General features: G+C 41.9%; 3 protein-coding genes across 5 annotated transcripts in view; 1 reads left to right on the top strand and 2 right to left on the bottom strand.

The window, feature by feature from the left end:
* The first annotated feature begins 450 nt into the window (after positions 1-450).
* igfbp3 (insulin-like growth factor binding protein 3) lies at positions 451-6,463 on the top strand. 2 transcript variants are annotated; one of them, XM_077723712.1, is made up of 4 exons: positions 451-887; positions 2,458-2,708; positions 3,525-3,644; positions 5,173-6,463. In XM_077723712.1, the coding sequence occupies exons 1-4, from the start codon at positions 512-514 to the stop codon at positions 5,296-5,298; spliced, it is 873 nt and encodes a 290-aa protein (XP_077579838.1). In that variant the 5' UTR covers positions 451-511; the 3' UTR covers positions 5,299-6,463. The 2 variants fall into 2 exon arrangements, with proteins under 2 accessions (XP_077579838.1, XP_077579837.1); XM_077723711.1 differs by having other exon boundaries at positions 2,455-2,708.
* Positions 6,464-6,594: 131 nt separating this feature from the next.
* igfbp1b (insulin-like growth factor binding protein 1b) lies at positions 6,595-9,168 on the bottom strand. The gene is made up of 4 exons (XM_077723713.1): positions 8,173-9,168; positions 7,968-8,098; positions 7,374-7,502; positions 6,595-7,293 (listed from the first exon to the last, which is right to left on the bottom strand). The coding sequence occupies exons 1-4, from the start codon at positions 8,513-8,515 to the stop codon at positions 7,168-7,170; spliced, it is 729 nt and encodes a 242-aa protein (XP_077579839.1). The 5' UTR covers positions 8,516-9,168; the 3' UTR covers positions 6,595-7,167.
* A 225-nt stretch (positions 9,169-9,393) lies between these two features.
* Positions 9,394-18,483, bottom strand: part of LOC144201230 (adenylate cyclase type 1-like) — a 28,286-nt gene continuing 19,196 nt past the window's right edge. The window contains exons 13-25 of one of the 2 annotated variants that reach the window (XM_077723710.1): positions 18,088-18,350; positions 17,428-17,554; positions 16,589-16,705; positions 16,333-16,479; positions 15,912-16,010; positions 15,655-15,769; positions 15,449-15,573; positions 14,775-15,193; positions 14,602-14,652; positions 11,015-11,098; positions 10,742-10,865; positions 10,221-10,547; positions 9,394-9,563 (exon numbers count right to left, since the gene is read on the bottom strand). In XM_077723710.1, the coding sequence (XP_077579836.1) occupies positions 14,804-15,193; positions 15,449-15,573; positions 15,655-15,769; positions 15,912-16,010; positions 16,333-16,479; positions 16,589-16,705; positions 17,428-17,554; positions 18,088-18,350 (1,383 nt within the window). In that variant the 3' untranslated portion in view covers positions 9,394-9,563; positions 10,221-10,547; positions 10,742-10,865; ... (1 more) ...; positions 14,602-14,652; positions 14,775-14,803. Of the gene's footprint in view, positions 9,564-10,220; positions 10,548-10,741; positions 10,866-11,014; positions 11,099-11,255; positions 11,287-11,377; positions 15,194-15,448; positions 15,574-15,654; positions 15,770-15,911; positions 16,011-16,332; positions 16,480-16,588; positions 16,706-17,427; positions 17,555-18,087; positions 18,351-18,483 lie in introns of both variants that reach the window. The other variant, XM_077723709.1, reaches the window with a different exon arrangement.

Genomic DNA, 18,483 nt, shown 5'->3' with positions numbered 1-18,483 from the left:
TCCCCCCTCACCCCTCTCCCTCACCCAGTCTCTCACTCAGACATTTTTGCGCCCCCTATGGATGACATTGTATATGGTCTCAACTAAACCACAACACTTACTTGACGCCCTAAAATACCTGTATACTTTGTAGAATCTATGTGAGCAATATTTACAATTTCAGTGACTTCCGATTGATTTAAACGACTTTTTCAAATCTCTTTTTGTATTTTCAATCTTACCTCAATATCAGATGCAGGCTGTGTTGTGTAAAAAATAATAATAAAAAACCCACCTAATTTGTAAATACTTCATTTGTAGTGATAATTCCAAGTACATCGCTGTGATTTCAAAACACCCGAGTAAAGTGGAGGCAATTCATCGGTGGAGTTCCATGGTGGTGGTGGGGGGGAGTGACTACAGTCCCAGGGTCTATATATTGGGATGTTTAGTGCGGTGGATTTACGTGAATGAGAGCACAGAAGCAGTCACCAGGACAGGATTATTCCCCGGGCCACACACGCACGCCACCATGGATCCGTGCTTCCGCGCACTTTGCCTGACTTTGGTACTGGCGTCTTTCGGCCGTGGGTCAGGTGCGCTCGGGCCGGTGATCAGGTGCGAGCCGTGCGACGATGGAGCGCGCCTGTCCTGCAAACCCCTGCCCAAAGACTGCAGCGAAAGGGTCCGAGAACCCGGCTGCGGATGCTGCCTGACTTGCGCGCTCAGCTTCGGTCAGCCGTGTGGCGTGTACACCGGAAAGTGCGGTACCGGACTCTCGTGCCAGCAGCAGCCCGGAGAGACTAGACCTCTGCAGGCGCTTCTGGAGGGACGAGGGGTCTGCGCCAACGCCACGACCACTCGTCGACTCGCTGAGAGACCGACGCCTCCGGTGAATGAACTGCCAGGTATGCGTGCGTGCACCTTGATTACTCGTGCACACTGGCGTGCATTGAGGGCTTTGGAACGGCGAGTGAAATGAACACAGGCTTGTCTTTATGGCTCATACTGGACCTTTATAGACTTCTAATTAAGTGCTCGGGTGAGGGACAAGGGGGTCTTCAATGTGAGCTGTAAACCTAAGAATGATGCTCAACTGTCCATATGACAGGCTGATTATATTTGCAAATCAGTTGATTTGCCCATTTCTTATGAGCTGGAAACTCACCTATTTGCTGTTTTCGTGCTCTGACCAAACAATAAAAGCATTCATCATTTTCTGGCCATGAAAGTGCTAAGAAACTACTTAAGAGCTCCGTTTTAACAAAAGAAGGACTTTACCTCACATTGTATGATCTTTGAGTGATGGAACTGGAAATTGGGGAAATTTATGCATTCAAAAGTTGGATTCACTTCTTTCCCCAAGTCAGCTAGGATGGAATGTGTCTCACCTGTATCCTGAATTATGACAAAAACAATAGAAATTGGATGGATGAGACACAGTTCGATATGAAGATAATGAACTTAATTTCACAGTTCTTACCTTGTGTACTGAGGGGACCATCAAATGAATAACTTAACTCATCTAATTTGCTGCCATTGACGAGAAGAATTCCCAATCCAGTTAGACTCAGAGTGATGGCAGTGAATGTCAGTGAATGAGTTTATTTATTATGTGCATTATTGCATTATTTTTCTTAATCTTGGGAAAAATAAATTGATCCTTGTTACAATGTCTCGGAATGGTGGTAATCCATTCAATTTCGTAACGCCCTTTGTGGAAAAAGATAGTGTCTAGAAATAAACCCAATAAAGTATGATGGTGTAGTATTTACGAGCCTTTGGGGTTGGAAATGGACTGTTGACACTGCCTGTCTTGTCACGCTATCCTCAAATGCACTCTTATATAGGCTGGACTCATATCAAACTTAAGCCTTATTAAAAAAAAGTTGGCTGCCTAAAAATAAGATGATCTTAGGGCATTAGTACATTGTAGTATGTCGATGGATTGCAACAAAGTCAATCAAATAGAGGGTGTACCCCTTGAAATACAATCTTTACTGTCTTGACACTTTAATTTTAACTCCTATCTGTACTTATTTGATCCCGAACAAAAGCAGCAACGTGTCTAAACGGGATCACAATTGGTTCCGTTGCTTTTTTGTACATAATTGTAGAATTTGTTGTACCTTAGGGAAGCGCTATTTTTACACACTCCACATTAACTGTAGTTTCTGATTATACCTATGCCTTACACAATTGGATTGCGGTACTTTGTAAATACAGTGGTACCTCAAATGCCCTTATGCATTTGGAACTGACAGCTTGCGTGATCATACATGCACTTTTCGGTCATGGAAGAGCTACAAGGGTATCTAAAAATAAGCCTAAGAGTAGTGCATTTGCGTGTTGTGGTACTTTGGATCACAGTATGGCTTGGCTTGTATGTCAGTATTTGTCTCTGTAGTTGAAAGTGTGGGCTTGGGTCTGCAACCACAGTGAACAACCACGTGATGCACTCTTTCAAAACACTAGCAGAGACCATGGAGACTCAGGATGAGGAGCGCAATTCCACCAGCGGTGTCCTCCCGAAGACGCACGGTGCCCAAAGCAGACCCTTGGGACCGCTGAAGCCTCCACTCAACCCCTTCTTGCCCACTGACAAGGCTGAAATCCTACGGCGGGATCAGCAGAAGCGAAATAAGGGCTTTAAAATGGAGGAAGTACCTGGACCACTCCTGACAGACCAACAGAACTTCTCCCTGGAGATCAAACCGGAGCCTGAGTATGTAAGTACCACAACCAACATTTTCCTCCCTCCGTAGCAAGCAGTGGGAATGTTTGTCTCCACTCTCTCTCTCTCTCTCTCACTTTCTCTTGCTTCATGTTTTGGTGTTTTTCTCTTCTGTGGGTGATGAAATGTTTTGAGGGAAGCATGCTGAAGGTTGGCAGGCGCCGCCACCAACAGAATGGCATAGCAGCGAGCAGGGACCGTGGCCCTGCGGCTGACCTGGGTTAGGCGGTTGTTTGGCCACAAGGCGTCCGCGTGCCGGCTGCGCTGAGTGCCAACGGATGATGGATTGGCTGCTGTGAGTGCCTGTTGGGAAGCTCCGCTACTATTTCCATCTCCTCCTTTGGCCAGAGACGTGAAGGCGCACAAGAACTGGGCTTTGGCTGCATGGTCGCTTTAATTAGCGACCAGAGTACTCGAAGCTTAGGACAAGCCTTTTTGGCTGTGCCTTTAAGCTTCCGCCATCCCACATCCATACATCAATTTGCTTTACCGCTAATGCTGTGTCAGGGAATCCCTGCGGATTTAGGGCGAGGGCAGGGTACACCTTTGTCTTATTCCAATTCATCACCACAGAAAATTCTATTACAGACTGGGGTGTACCAAAACAGGAATGTAAAGGTCTTGTTCACATTTGTCTTGATCAGTAGTATTAAAAAAAACACAAAATTTGCTGGCCACCAATTCAGGGTTCCCCTGCCTGGTGCCCGTTGTTAGCTGGTATAGGTTCCAGCACCCTTGCAACCCTTGTGAGGGTAAGCGGTTCAGAACATAAATGAATGAATAATTCTGTTCGCGTTTCCCCCATGTGCAGGGTCCCTGCCGGAGAGAGATTGAGAGCATCCTCAGCAGCTTGAAGATTACAGACATTCTCAATCCACGAGGGTTCCGCATACCCAACTGCGACAAAAAAGGCTTTTATAAGAAAAAACAGGTAGGAAACATAAGTATATAGAGTAGCATATAAGTATATGGGTCATGTTTTTATACAGCCTTTTGTACATTTTAGCTTTGTTGATGAGAAGATGTTGTCAGAGCGGTTGCCAACCCAAATGCACTTCTTGCATATTGATGAAGATGTAAACAGTTTCATGGCAACCAAGTGAGTCAGAAAATTTACCAGCATAAATGCTGATAGAAGTTCATAAATGATGCAAAGCACTTAGTTAAAGTCATTACTGTCAAGACCTTCAAACGGTGGTCTTGAACCAAGACAGATCTCAAGTGTACAAGATGACCCAAATGCCTCAGTCTTTGCAGGCAGCATTAATAGAGATCCAAAGTGCAGTGACTCAATCTGCGGGCCTCCTGCAACCCAATTATAGATGTGAATCTGTCCTCCTGTATTCATCGGTAGTTATTAGAGCCTCATCATTGCACCGCCACACCAGTGAGGTAGACCCCGAGCCATTGGCACTGGAGACTGCGACCACAGAGCCCAAACCCCAGCGGCGCTGCCTGGCCAGGACGACGCTCGGGAACCTTCCCAGCGAGACAGACGTCAAGGTGGCCGCCGGCACCCGACATCCTCGCCCCATAATTGCTGGACTTTTGAGAAGCGGTCCCAGAAATAGAGTGGCGGCCGTGCCCCCACAAGCCCTCCCCTTCTGCATCCTCAGCCCACGCCGGCCGGGGTTGTAAGAAATGAGCGGTTCTGACGCGTTCATATGGAGGCACTTAGGGCGCCGCTGCGTCGCTTTTCTTATTACACGGCACGACCTCCTGCTTAATGGACGTGCTCTCCTTTGACCTGCAATCATCTCATAAACAGCCAGGCTCATTGTCTTTGTTTATGTAGAGTGGATCCAGCACAGTGTGCACGCAGGCCTCCGGTGCTTCCTTTCATGTGGCCCACTCTAATTTAGACATGCGGATAATCTGGAGCCAAAAGCGTCCCTTAATAGCAATAAATGTCTTCTCGGCTATTCTTAGCTTCTCCGTGTTGTGATGCAGACGCACAAGTTGTGTCCCGATCGGTAACAAGCGTGTTTGACGAACGCCGAGGTTGACCTTTAGTAAAATTGGCAATAAAATAACAGCCCTCGGCTTGCTCCACGCAGACTCTGTAAGTCATTTGTAGTACCCATAATTTGGAGCTGCGGGGTATAATCAGCAACAGATGATTCGTGCTGCCACCGGCTCCTGAAAATAGATCTGGGTTCTCAGTTGTTCACGAAGGTCCCTAGGTAAATATTTGAGCAGGTTTCTGTTTACCTTTAAGGCCTCTATATGTGTGCGTAACAGGAGGTGGACCATAAAAGTAGCTGAAAATACCACAGCATGCTGCGTGGCCAAGGCTGTGTCCACTCAGCACAATCTGCCCATTAATGCCTCTTAACTATTGCCGTTCTCCTCCATTGACTTAAGTGGCTGGTTAGCCATAATACTGTGCATTCAACTGGACTTTTTGTTGTTGTTGTTCAAACCTTCATCTTCACCTTATCCTTCCTCTTCATTTGCAGTGTCGTCCCTCCAAGGGCAGAAAGCGAGGCTTCTGTTGGTGTGTGGACAAATACGGGCAGCCCTTGCCAGGTTTCGATGGGAAGGAACGAGGAGTCGCCCGGCACTTCCACTCGCACAGCCAATAGCTGTCCAGGAGGGACTTCCTTGAGGGAGGGGGAGGGATAAACAAGCAGAGACACACAAGGATATTGGGAGCCAGCCGACGTGTGGATGTTTGCTCTCTCTATCTGCCGGACTTTTTGGGACTCAAGGAACAAGATGGATTCTTGATGAACATTTCTGTCAATGAAGGAGACTTGGGGAATTGACGGGACACATTAGTTGTGCTGCCATAATTGTAACAGTTATTATGATCAGGCAGAGAAGCCTTTCAATTAAGCAGTGCCTATCGGTCAAGTATACCTTATTCTGATTGAAGCTCATTGGCAGAAATGAAAATTTAAAGGCATTCAAATTTGCCCAAAATGACTTCTAAGCAACCCACTTGCTATTTAATTCAGTGCATGTGTGGAGGACCGTTAAAACGGCAATGGTTTCACTTGGATTCTAAGCATTGTGTCAATAACATGAACACCACAGAGGTATCTACATGTGAAGAATTTAGTTTTCATAAAATAAGTATTACTGAGTTTTCAGGGCAGCATTCACATGCTTGCTAAAATTGAAGAGTTTACATACTTCATCTTATCCTAACCGGCCCTACGTTGACAGTGACCGTTTGCTGTCAGTCCTCCCAAATCAAATGGATTAAACAAATACTATTGTCAGTGACAATGAAACATCATCACACCAAGCCAGCCAACCTTTACAAATAGATTTCCGACCTTTTATTAATGGGAGTAGTTAACATACAGGTTCCACACTGCTTAGGACTTTGGTCCTAAAAGCAATCACGAGAACTTTTGCATTCATCCTTTAGACTCAAGTGTGCATTACTCAGGGAGTCAGCCAATCCAAAGCATATCACATTAAAGAATGAAGCCTATAACCCTATAAGTGCTGGCAGTATCTATTTTTTTATTTTTTGGTCAGGGGCCCAAAATAAGATCCAGGTAAGTTTGTACTTGGTTACATTTTAATAGCAACATCTTTTGACTCATGTTTTTATGAAGTTATATCATTACCATCAGTTTTTTTTAATGTTAATGCTATTGCAAAACAGGACATTTTTGTAAAATGTGCTGAAAATGCCTGGGTAACCCTGCTTGAGGTAAATATGTTGTTTGCATGTACAGTATAAGGCAACCCTCAAATGTCTATTTTTACTTAATAAAGGCACTATGAAATTAAGCTGATTGTGTTTGAATGAAGTTTCTACTAATTGTATGTATTATAAAAGAGGAAACTAAAGGCTAACAACAGTAAAACTTTTGTATCCATTTTAAATAATGATCTGTTCTAAAAAGAAAACAAGTGAGGCATTTCATGAAGCCGTATATTTAACATTTACACATAAATAACAGAATATAACTGAAGTCTTCGATTACAAAAGAATGAAAAGATAGATAATAAATATTACAATAAATGTCGGAATATATGTTGAAAAACAAAAAAGTAGTGACCCAGTGGAGAGAATTGAAAAAAAAAAAATAAGGCAGTGAGTAACTGCAGAGGTAGACAAGCTTGGATGAGCCCTGATATGTTTGTGCTTGACCAGCATACACATACTTGCGGCACTTTAAGTATCCCCCATTGAGGAAATGAAGATGCATGCAGACAATGTCAACATGTTGCATGAATGAGCGGCAGTGTTGATGTGAATGAATTGAAATAGAAAAAAAAAAAGAAGGCCCTGAAATGAGGCTTGGTGGTGGCTGCTGAGGAATGGAGTTATTTAGTCAGAAATACAAATGTATACAGTGTTATCCTATTTACAATTGAAGATAGAGGAAACCTTTTTTTAAATGACTTGCCATGAATAAATAAAATAATTTACAATTTGTCATCATGAAAGGAATAAGATGTGCTTTCGTGTGAATCACTTCCCTTTTTTTTTAGTGAGTGACTTCCTGGTGGCATTCTGAGTCACCAGGGATATCGCCAGCTCCGGGGATGATCTTGCCGTTCCAGGCTGAGACGCACCAGCAACGAGCGGGTGGTCCCACCAGAGATGACTCACACTGGAGAAGAAAGACAAAGATGAGGGTATGAAGGGACGTGACGGGAAGAGAGTGGGTCGACTATACTTTGCGTTATTCACCTGCTTGGCTTTGTAAAACCCATGCTTGTCGCAGTTGGGGAGGTAGAAAGTGGTGAATTTCTCGCCGAGGTTCTGCTGGGAGCTAGCGATGGCGTCCAGAGCGGCGTGGAGGTCAATGTGGCAAGGACCCTGTGTGTAAAAATATTTAAAAATTGGCAACCATTGCATTGTTCTTTTTCATACTACTGTTTAAATTCATCGTCTACTATTCATATGGGGTAGTGTTTGGAGTTTGTTAGGCTATTATAATAGTGTACACCGTATTTTAGGAGCAGGTGGGTGTGGCAAAATGAAAACAAAATGAGCATTCATTCATTTTCAATACTTCTGATCCTCACAGGGGTCGTGAAGGGTGCTGGAGCCTATCCCAGCCAACTACGGGCAGCAGGCAGGGGTACAACAATCGAAATTGATTGATGGCCAGTCAATCACAGAGCACAAACTAGATTCCCTATTGGGTGATTCAAATTTTCCAGAGGGAATATTTTTAGATAAAATGTATTAACTATAATTGTAATTTAACATTAAAAAACTAAGTCAAGTACTGTATATGTTTTTTTTTTGACGTTGAGTTGTTTTTCCTCTTTCCCTTACCTGTTGTACCAGTTTGTTGCGGATGGCGTTGACTTTAGCCTTGATACTCTCCTGGGCATCGGGTGCATTTTGGTCGGGCAAGCCCAACATGTGTTGCAGGGAGCCGTGGTCTGCTTCCTCTTCAGGATCCTCTGAACATCAACACTTCAATGAGCTATTGCATTTTTGCCGGCGATATATACACGACATTAGATGTAATGCTGACCTTGCTCTTCTGTGCATATCCCCTGCCCACGGGTTAGGGCGTGCAGAGGCCTGGCCTCTCCGGGCCTGGGGACACAGCGCAGTCCATGGGCGCAGTGGGCCGTGTGGACCCCGCAGGCGCTCCCTCTCTCCAGGGCGCAGGCCATGCAGCAGCCGCAGCCCGGTTCCCGCAGAACCTGGGCGCAGCCGGCTGGGACGGCGGGACATTCGCTCAGCTTTTCTTGGGTGCAGGGAGCACAGCGGATGGGCTCGGGCCCAACTACCGGAGACGCCGTCGCCAACATCGCCGTAGTGGCCAAAACCATGATCGTCGTCAACATGATCTTCACTTGTAATCCGTACATGTCTAATCTCTTACTTTTGTTGTCGGTGTCTCCCCACAAAGCCGTATTTATGTATCTGTGTGGCCTCTGGTGCGAGTTAATGATTGACACGCCGCCTACAGATATAAATTATTTGTGACATAGCAGTGGTAAACAGTAGATTGACCCCGCTTGACGTGCGTAGTTGAAGGTTCACAGGGTCTGGGGTCAATATTGACATAGGAACTAAGAATGATTGGACATCAAAACAAGCTGAGCCGGTGTAGCCGAATGACTGAAGGGGTCAGGAAAACACGACGCATTAAGATGTTCCAGCGGAGATGCGAATAACATGTTGTTTGGTTTGGTTTGCACTGTTTTGACACCACCAGCCGTTTTGTTCTAGTAGCCTCTTTGGTGAAGGTTCATCTTATCAGAAAGGGAGATAGACAAGGCCATGAGACGCCCACACACACTTTGTCTTTCTATTGCATAACCCTCCTGGAATCATAACATGTTTGTGTGAAGACGGCCAATGGTAATTGGCCATTTCCTTCTGTGTAGTATTGGTGGAAAGTGGCACACAATATAGCTAACTTGGCTTCCCTTTTACACTCTTTGACACAGGAACAAATGAAAAATCTTGGGATGATAATATAGTATTTACCATGACCCGCACAAAGTCGAATCATCAATGACACTAGCTTCAACCCAATTGGCATAGCCAGGCATTGGACACTAAAAGTAGTGACACAGGGCCCACTGACCCAATGAATTCTATCTGACCTGATTTGCAAAATACTGCAGGGTGACCTTTTCCTTATTGCTTTGTATAAAGTTAAATATAAAGCATTTGACATATTTACTATACCGGACACCAAAGCACTTCTCAAATTAACATCCGAATGTTTAGATTAACATTTGGGCTGATCTAGAATGCATTAGTCATTTATTCAGATGTTGAACAGAAAAACAAACAAACAAAAAAATACTTGCATATGGTTGTTTCTCACTGAATCAGCAGTTGATGTTTGGTCGCTTCTTCTATGTTGACCATCACGTTTACCAGCCACTGAGGGAACAGCTCATACTGCAAAAGTCATTATTGACAAAAAAAAAGTATTAGCTATGAGACTGACAAACCCCCAAATATTGTTTTTCCTATATGTGGATGAAAGATAAAATGTTCAACTATTATTTAACTCATTAATCCCAATTAAAAAGGACTGCCTATTGCTGTTAATAGGAAAGGAGGCATTGAAAGGGATTCAATAATGACTTGGAGTATAACTTATTGGATAGCTTTGGACTGGCTGTCATTGACAGTGATAGATGCCCAATCAATTTAAACTATTCAAAAGGAATTTGACATCTGCTACTGACAAACTAATTTAAATTCCTATGAGACATGGTCCAGATACTACAAGACACAGAGATACTAGCATCGAATCAGCCCTCCCAGCCAAAGTGACACTGAAACATGAGCATTTGCAATGAGTGCTCTTAGTTTAAATGAATTGAACATCTAGTGTTGTCAATGGGAGGGATGGAGTCAAACTATTGATTGAACGCAATGTTGGGGTGCAGCTGTGACTGACAATCTGAGTGTGCAACAAGAAATGAATGCATGACTCCATGTGAATGAGAATAGTCTCTACTTAAAAGCTTTTAGTAGCTTAACATGTTTTTGTGTCTGTATGTGGATGAAACAGTGTGAAATATTTATTTATTTATTCATTTATTTTACCTGATTTGGCTTGGTCCTCTTTTTCTTCACTGATTTCTTGTATGTCTTCTTTGCTAGACTTTGGAATTGTTCCCATGTGTCCAGACTAGCCTTGATTGTTGTGCTTAGCCTCCTTGCTGTGTTCCTTTCACACAGCTGTGACGGCCTTGTTGGGGTCTCATGGATGGAGTGATACACCCGCTTTGGCCTTAGAACCATCAGTTGGTCATCACTCTCCTCACTTGCCAACTGTACAGCTTTTTCAGTCTCTCTGCGTTGTTTTGTGCGACGCTTTTCAACTCCGATCTCTGTCTCGGATACTTCTGAGATGACACTCAGAAAGCGATGCTGTTTGGAGTCAATGGATATTGTTGGTTAAAAAAATAATTGATAATTAGATACATTTTTGCTTTATTTGTACATTTATCCCCATGTTTATTTATATGTGAGCTGTAAAAAGATATAAGATGTAAAATTTATAATGCTGCTTTGCTTAATAAACCATCAGAAAAAAAAACAATATACATGTCACTAAAACGTACGTCATATTGTTGAATGGCCATCATGATGCACCGTGGGGTTTGGAGCTTGATGACTGATTAATATCAAGTGTGAGGCCTAATGACAAGCAGCTGTAGCTTAAATGCATAAGTCAAATCAGTTGAACTGTGAAAAAAGAGACAAAGGGGTTAAAATGAAATTACATGAACAAAAACATCTAATTTATCCTGTTAAACATACTGATATGTGACAAATTCTGCATTAGAAATTAAAGTGAACACACCATGTAAATGTAGATGGTTAAATAGACTGACCTGACTCATGGTTCCAAAATATGTCAAGTGAACATTGATGCCAAAGATGTTATTTGCTCCCAGTTAGCTGTGTCTATCTGAAATCTGGACAAATTTCAAACAATTTGTGGCCTTAAATGGGCAGGAAAATTAATGAAATGTTTTATAATTATTCAGATGCCCCCTTGTATTGTTATATAATAATATTAAATTATTGATGAACCTAACACATGGGAAGGTTGCTAAAGGCAAAGATACTTACTTGACAGACATCAAAGTGATAAAACAGCAAACTAAACAATATATATATTGAAAACAGAAGGTAAACAACATACACATTAAAGAACAAATAGAAGAAAACTCAAATCCATGTAAGTGACCAACCTGTGAGAAATGCCTGGAGGGGAATGGTATTTAGTAAAGGTAAAACTAAGCAACTGCCACTATAAACAGTTCAACATAAAAGAACAAAGTTGTAATGGTCTATGGAAAATATGTGGAATGTAAATGGCCACGTTAGTCATAGTTATTTAGTGATGAATTGCAAATCTGCATTGGGCAAGGGGGATAATGCTGGGAGTTTTGTTTTAATGAAATGAAAGGAGACGTGGCCAGAAGAAGTCATGCAAATTCACAATATGGGGCTAAAATGTCAGTTTAGATTTTCAAATTTTATACCACTTGATTTCTTTAAAAAAAGAATTGTTTGGGGGGGAGAAGCATATATACCCCCGAGTATTCCTTTGTTATGATGGTGCTCAAGATGAGGTAATGTAATTGAAGTCACATCTTCCTTTGAAATACAAGCCTTCTGTTGATAAAAGAGCGTGTAGAATAGTTAAAAAAAAGGGTGTTGAAATGTTGCATACATGCCAGGAAGCAGGTTACATTGGGTAGTGGTAGGAGGAGGGACGGGTTGTTTTTGAACTGTCATTTACCTCAACTTGCCCCTCTTGCTTCATGTTCTGTGTGTGCGTGTTCGTGTGTACATGGGGTCATTTTTTTTTCTTTTTCATGGTGGCTCAACACACTGGTTTTTCCAGTGACAATTTTACGATGTCTACATTGTCACACAGAAAACCCCATAAAAACTTTACACTGTTGACTCACTCTTTGGTGTACCATACAAATAGTCGTTTTTATACAATCAACTGCCAAGTTCAAAGTTAGTTTTCGCACGTCTTTTGATGTATGTTCTCCTAACTGTCTAATTTTTTTGTTGTTGATAAATTACAAGTCAAGAATTTTGTGTCAACTGCTACATGGTGACATAAAGGTTGAATAAATAAATATAAGTTTGAGGAGAAACAATAAATAATTGCTTCTGGAATCACCCAAAAATATAGCCTATCATAATTTTATACACCAATATTGTTTTTATTACAAAATATTCAATAAACGAGCTTTACACTGTACAAGATGGACTGTAGTATACAAGTGTTTGGCTATTTACACAGAACGACATTAAATAGTATGACCTGCATATCAAAGTGAATGTGTGTATAAAGGCAGGTTACAAACACTGATAAGCTTGTCATGTGGAGTAAGGCAGAAATCTGACAATGCATGTACATAGATGCAAAAAAGAGGCTGTATACGAAAGGTACGGCTTTTTGGCGTACAGTGAGTCACCGCACAGTGGATTGGAATCAGGGCCAACTGCAAATGCTGTTCTGAAAATCATTAAACTACTCTTTCACTGACTGGCATTGAGTGTACTCTTTAGTTAGAATCCGAGCATTCATTAGCATTGACGTGTATACTGGTCAATGACGATTTTCAAAGGGGAGAAGCAGGGAGGGTCTGCCACAGCTTCATTGTAAACTTCAAGCTTGGAAACACAACCAGCAGCAGATGGCAAATATTCAATATTTTATAAGTGATCAGTCATTGAGTTCATTTGAGTGGTTTCTGGAAAGTAAAAATGTCATTTAGAGTTCTACTCCTAATAAATAAAACTTGAAAAAAGAAAGAATTCACCTTTTCTTTGCCTTCTTTTTACAACACTTCCATTTTAAATGAATTGCATGTCAACAGCAGCTAATGAGTAAAAATGAAAATTTAAAAAAAAACATGCACGATTTTTAAAATCTCTCTGTAATGCAAGATGAGCCATGGCACATGCATTTTAAATTTCAAAGAATAGGTGAGCTGTCTCGCGGGTAATGGAGAACGTGTTCCCAAATAATGCTAAAGAGCAAATATGTGGAGGTCTACTGTATAGTGTAGCTGTATGTAGAATGTAGGCCAGCTGCACAAACACTTGAGTCTACTCGTGTTCTGCATGTAAAACATTTGTGATTGTGCAATTGTGTGCTTTTATATTAATTTAGGTCAATCTACAAGTGATGCTAACACATTTTTTCCCTCATTTGAAATCCTTCAACTTAATATTACCATGAAATATTATGAGTTTAATTGATTTAAATGTCTTTTTGAATGAGTTCCGCTTTTTCTAGAATTAATCACAATGGCTTTAAATTTCCCACCCATATTGTATGTGTTTGGACATACCAGCATTTGTTTTCTTTATAATGGCACAACTTGTGTGTTTACTGCATACAGAATAAAGATGAACTGATAAAAAAAATAAAAAAAAAACCCTACGATCCGTCAGATTAAAAAATATTACTGTTTTCAACCTCGCCCTCTTACTTGAAATGAGAAAAGTTGTTATAATAATAATAAATAATTGCTATTTTGCTTGGGAGGATTATTATTACCATACTTCAGACTTGACAATGATTTTGCGTAATCTGGTCAACTGTTCACTTGTTTTGTTTTCACGCAATTGTTTTAAAATATACTAATAGGCATATATATGTAGTATATAAGATCACAGAAAATGTGATTTCCTAAATATTAATTCAGTGTCAAAAACTGATTGATTTAGCAATTCAAAATTGTTTTAAATAATTTGAAAGAATCAAATTATTTTAAATATTTTACACATTTAACTTTCATCTCAGTACAATGTGACTGTTATTGTTTCCTATTAATTGGTGTTAAAAGACTGATTTTGATATGATGGAAAAGTGTTGTTTCAACGCCTCAATAGTAACGGGTTCAATTATTTTTAATAGTCATGCAAAAATTTGACCAAACTGGAATAGTTCCTAATTCGAAGCATCTTTCGACAAATCGCATTTGACCTCATAGGCTTTCACTGTAGCTTCTCTGAGTGAGATTTTAAAAACTCCCATTTTATCTTATCTAAAGGTGCTTGAAAGAGTCATATGTGCTCATCTGGTAGATGCCGTATTCAATAGCTCATTACTTTGGTTTCCTTTGAAGGGGAAAATATAGCTATGGCTGTCAGGTTGCAAAACGTCATGCGCTGGTAATCATAAATGTGTCTGAAAAAGTGTTAAAAACATCATTGTGCTGCATCATACAAACACACACCACCATACACGCTTGCGTACACACATACACACGTATGTTTATGCGCACCATTAAAAGTGACACTGCGACACCTGTAAATGATGCAATGCATCCTTGGCATCATTAAAAAGACAGTGCAAAAGCAACAGCAATGGCAGTGTGTTCTGTTTGTCTCTTCAATCAATACACTGCGGAAATATCCCCTTTGCATTTTGGGATTTTACCTGCAAATAAAGGATGTTGTGTCTGTGGGGGTGTCAAGCAGCTGACATTTCCTTTAAAAAAAACAAAAAAAACGGCAAGTATGATTGTCTGGACTCATTTCCTGAATGTGCATCGCACCTGCAGGAAACATGCAGGCCGCCTTCCTCAAGGCCTCCATCTTGGCTCTTCTTACCTTCACTGAGGTTGCGCCTGTGTTTGCGTCTAGACCGCAGCATCAGCCGCGGTGGCAGTGGGCTCAATCTCAATCTCTGTCACATCTATAGCCTCTTCTTCCTTCTCTTCTTCCTCCTCCACCTTACCCACCACAGGCACACGGGAAGAGGGCAAGCACGCCGGCAGGCTGTTGGAGGCGGCGGCGGCGACCGAGGAGACGCTGCCCAGGTTGGCAGGCACGCTGGTCTTGCCGCAAGAGTGGATGCGGCGTGCCAGGCTGGCCGAACGCACCACGGAAGAGGTGGTGGCTGTGCCCACGCCCTGCACTTTTCCCTCAAGGAAGTAAGTCAGCATTTCCCCTTTGCCCTTCACGCTGACTTTGCCGCGACTCACCAGGTCGTAGTCAGAGTTCAGTAGACGGTAGACCTCCTCCGTCACCTTGGTTGTACACAGATGGCATTGGGGAGGATTAATTATCTCGTCCGGAGCCCAAAATAACTTTTCCACATCTTTTACGATAAGGATAACTCTGTTTAACTCTTGTTTACGTGTTTGAGTAGATAAGGGTGGCCAGCTGTTGGGCAAATATGGTTCATAGACAGTTTTTTTTTCTGGAAATGTGTGGCATGTCAATGAAAGAGGCAAAAAAAATATATATAAACATTTAAAAACAAACTTTTTAAGGCTTGTCACCTGTATCTTTCCAGGGACTCCCGTGCTGTCCATGCGACTGGCCACATTGACCGTATTTCCCCAGATGTCATACTGCGGTCGCCTTGCTCCAATAACCCCTGCCACCACTGGGCCGACATTGATCCCTACAACGACAAGACATATTGAGTAAATTGCATGAAAACCTTTCGCCACTTTATTTTGTGAACAGTCGTGTGCAGACATACCCACTCTCAAGACAAATTCATTATAAGACTGATAGTTGATCTCATCCAACACGTCAAACATCTCGATGGCGTAGTCTGCTATCGTGCTCAGGTGGTCGTAGATTGACTTCTTGGCCTAAAGAAGTACAAAAGGGTGTCGCATAGAATTACTCTGAGTGGGATTAGGCATCAACTCATTTGCTGCCATGGACAATGAGTCAAAACATGAATTGTAGTACATACACTTGAGCACGAGGACAAACTTTGTAGTGTCTCACCTTGGCGCCAATGGTGGGGACGAGGCCTACGGCTGCCATATACGTACTGCCTATCGTCTTTATTTTCTCAATATCCCTGTAGCACTCTTTATCCATGAGCTAGAAAAAGTGCATTCAAATCAGCACAAGATACGATACATATAAAAACTGCATCCGTTAACAGTACATATGAAACATAAACTGAAAACATACTCATCACTCATCATTAAAGTAAAAAAGTATAAAGAACAGAGTAAAGTAAAAGGGAATGTATTAAGAAATATTAAAATGTCATTTAAATAAAAAAATACATTATTTTGGACAACGTCGGCGGGCCGGATTAAAAAGCCTAAAGGGCCGTATGTGGCCGGCGGGCCGTAGTTTTCCCTACAACATCAGGTGGCCATATAAATCATTAAAAATCAAATTAAAAAGAGTAAACCTCGTCAAAGTCTGCGATGATCTCATTGAGCAGTCTCAGACACTCCACTCCCATGTTGTTGCCATCCAACTCAATATAGAAGTCATTGAAGTTTGGGATGGAGGCGAAGAGGACGCCTACTTGAGCGTACGACTGGTAGTACAAATCCTAAAATGGAAGCAAAGGAGATTTAATTGTGTATTATTTTCTGTTGCTACTTTTTGTGATGGTCCACCTGTTTTGTGTGTGTGTGTGTGTGTTTATGAGCAGGGCTTACCATGTTTCTGGGGTTGGACAGCAGGAAGTGTTGGGCCACGTGTGCCGGCAACAGATTGAACAAGATCCGTCTGTTATCCAGTTTGACTTTTTCCATCCCATCCCTTTCCTCCTCCGCCTTTCAACAGACATAAAACATCTAATTCACAAAGACAACTTGAATTTTAAGGGAAAAACATTAGGGAAATTGGACATTCAATTGCTTTTATACATTAACATCTCAATGGTTTTTAAGAATAAATAGAACTGTAGTTTAATATACTTTTTATATACATTTTATAATTCTTTAAGAAAGAATCTCAAGACTAACCCAGAAACTTCTGTTGATGTTAATTTATAGGAATACTTTCAGAAATGTAATCAGAAAGTACATGCCCCAACTCTATTTTAAGACTATGACTAATAAAAAAATGCAAATGTTTGATGTTGTGGGTATATTTGTGAATATGGATGTCTGAATTAATGCCAAAAACTTTTTGAAAGCTTACATCGATGAATTAAAATGGATTGTGGTTAAGCATGGAGAATGAATTCAATAAACATGATGATATTGACAATGTTGGAGCCAGTTTTGACTTTATCCTTTAAACATTTCTACCAGTAGAGGTCATTGAAGCCCTCTTAAAATGTTTAGTTTTCCATCTAGTACTCGCATACCTTAATGCCAAAGGCAGTCTCTCACTGTGCAAAATAGTCATTTTCCTAATTAAATAGAGCCTGAACAAACATCTTACCCACATTGTTTCCAAAGAATATAAAAATACATGAGTATGTACACTTCTATCCTCAGCACAAAACCTAAGACTTTCTCCGTAGTGCAACATTGACACACATTCTGACCTGCACAGCCCAGAGGAAGTCCAAACGCAGTTTGAGGTCAAGTTGCCTGGAGTGGAGGGCCAGAGCACAGACGAAGAGCAACAGAGACAGGATGGGCTCGTAGCCCCGGATGTGGAAGGACCCCCCACTGCGGACGAGACCAAGGCACAAGTCAGCGCCGAGGCCGGACCACCCAGGAAAAAAACGACACGGGAGGCTTGAGGCGATTCCCCCACACATTTGAAAATGTGGACTTATTCTCAACATGTCTAATTGTGTGACTGTTGGACTAAATACAATCAGAAATAGGAAAAACTCCTACCGATGTCGCTATCACTCTTCAATTATTTCTGCTCCAATAATTTTCCCATCACCCATGCTCTTTCCAACTTTGTGATTTAGAAAATGGAGCACATGTGCTTCAAAAGATTCGAAAATGAATGTGTGGGTGTGTGTCCGCTTCTGTCTGTACCGCAAAGGCTCCCATAACTCTGATAATCTGTTTCCCTCACGAGATCAGAGAAACACAGCACCTACTGAGCAAAATACGCCGGCGACGCGTAACCTCCCTTTTGAGGGAACGACAGAAAATCAAAGGCGCTCACAAATAACCTATTTCGAATGATTGCCTAGATGCCCGTCTGATGTCGCCCCCCCCACTGGGCTCAGGGCCTCACTCACCCGACAGTCTTGCGAAAACCACTCAGTTCCAGCACGGTGACGTACAGCACCCCCAGCAGGAGCATCAGCGCCATCTTGGGCAGCCAGGAGACTCGGAGAAAGAGCGCCAAGGTGAGTGTTCCCACCGCACATGACAGGAAGGCGTAGCGGGCCCCCTCGCAGGGCAGTTCGGACAATGTACTGTTGGCACTGCCGTCCGTGTCAATGATGAAAATGGAGCTGTTGGTCTTGGTGGAACTCCACAGCCAAGGCATGCAACCCACCTGTAAAAAGAAATGTGGAGTTATTAACTCAAGAAATGTCATAATCCTGAAAAGGTAGGTTTTATAAATAGCCTGTTTTTTTTAAAAAAAATGTATAGGCCACAATTCAAATCTGGTTCGAGATGTTTCCTAT

Source organism: Stigmatopora nigra, chromosome 9 (assembly GCF_051989575.1).
Source record: "Stigmatopora nigra isolate UIUO_SnigA chromosome 9, RoL_Snig_1.1, whole genome shotgun sequence".
NCBI lineage: Eukaryota > Metazoa > Chordata > Actinopteri > Syngnathiformes > Syngnathidae > Stigmatopora > Stigmatopora nigra.
This window is presented reverse-complemented; position numbering and strand designations above follow the sequence as displayed.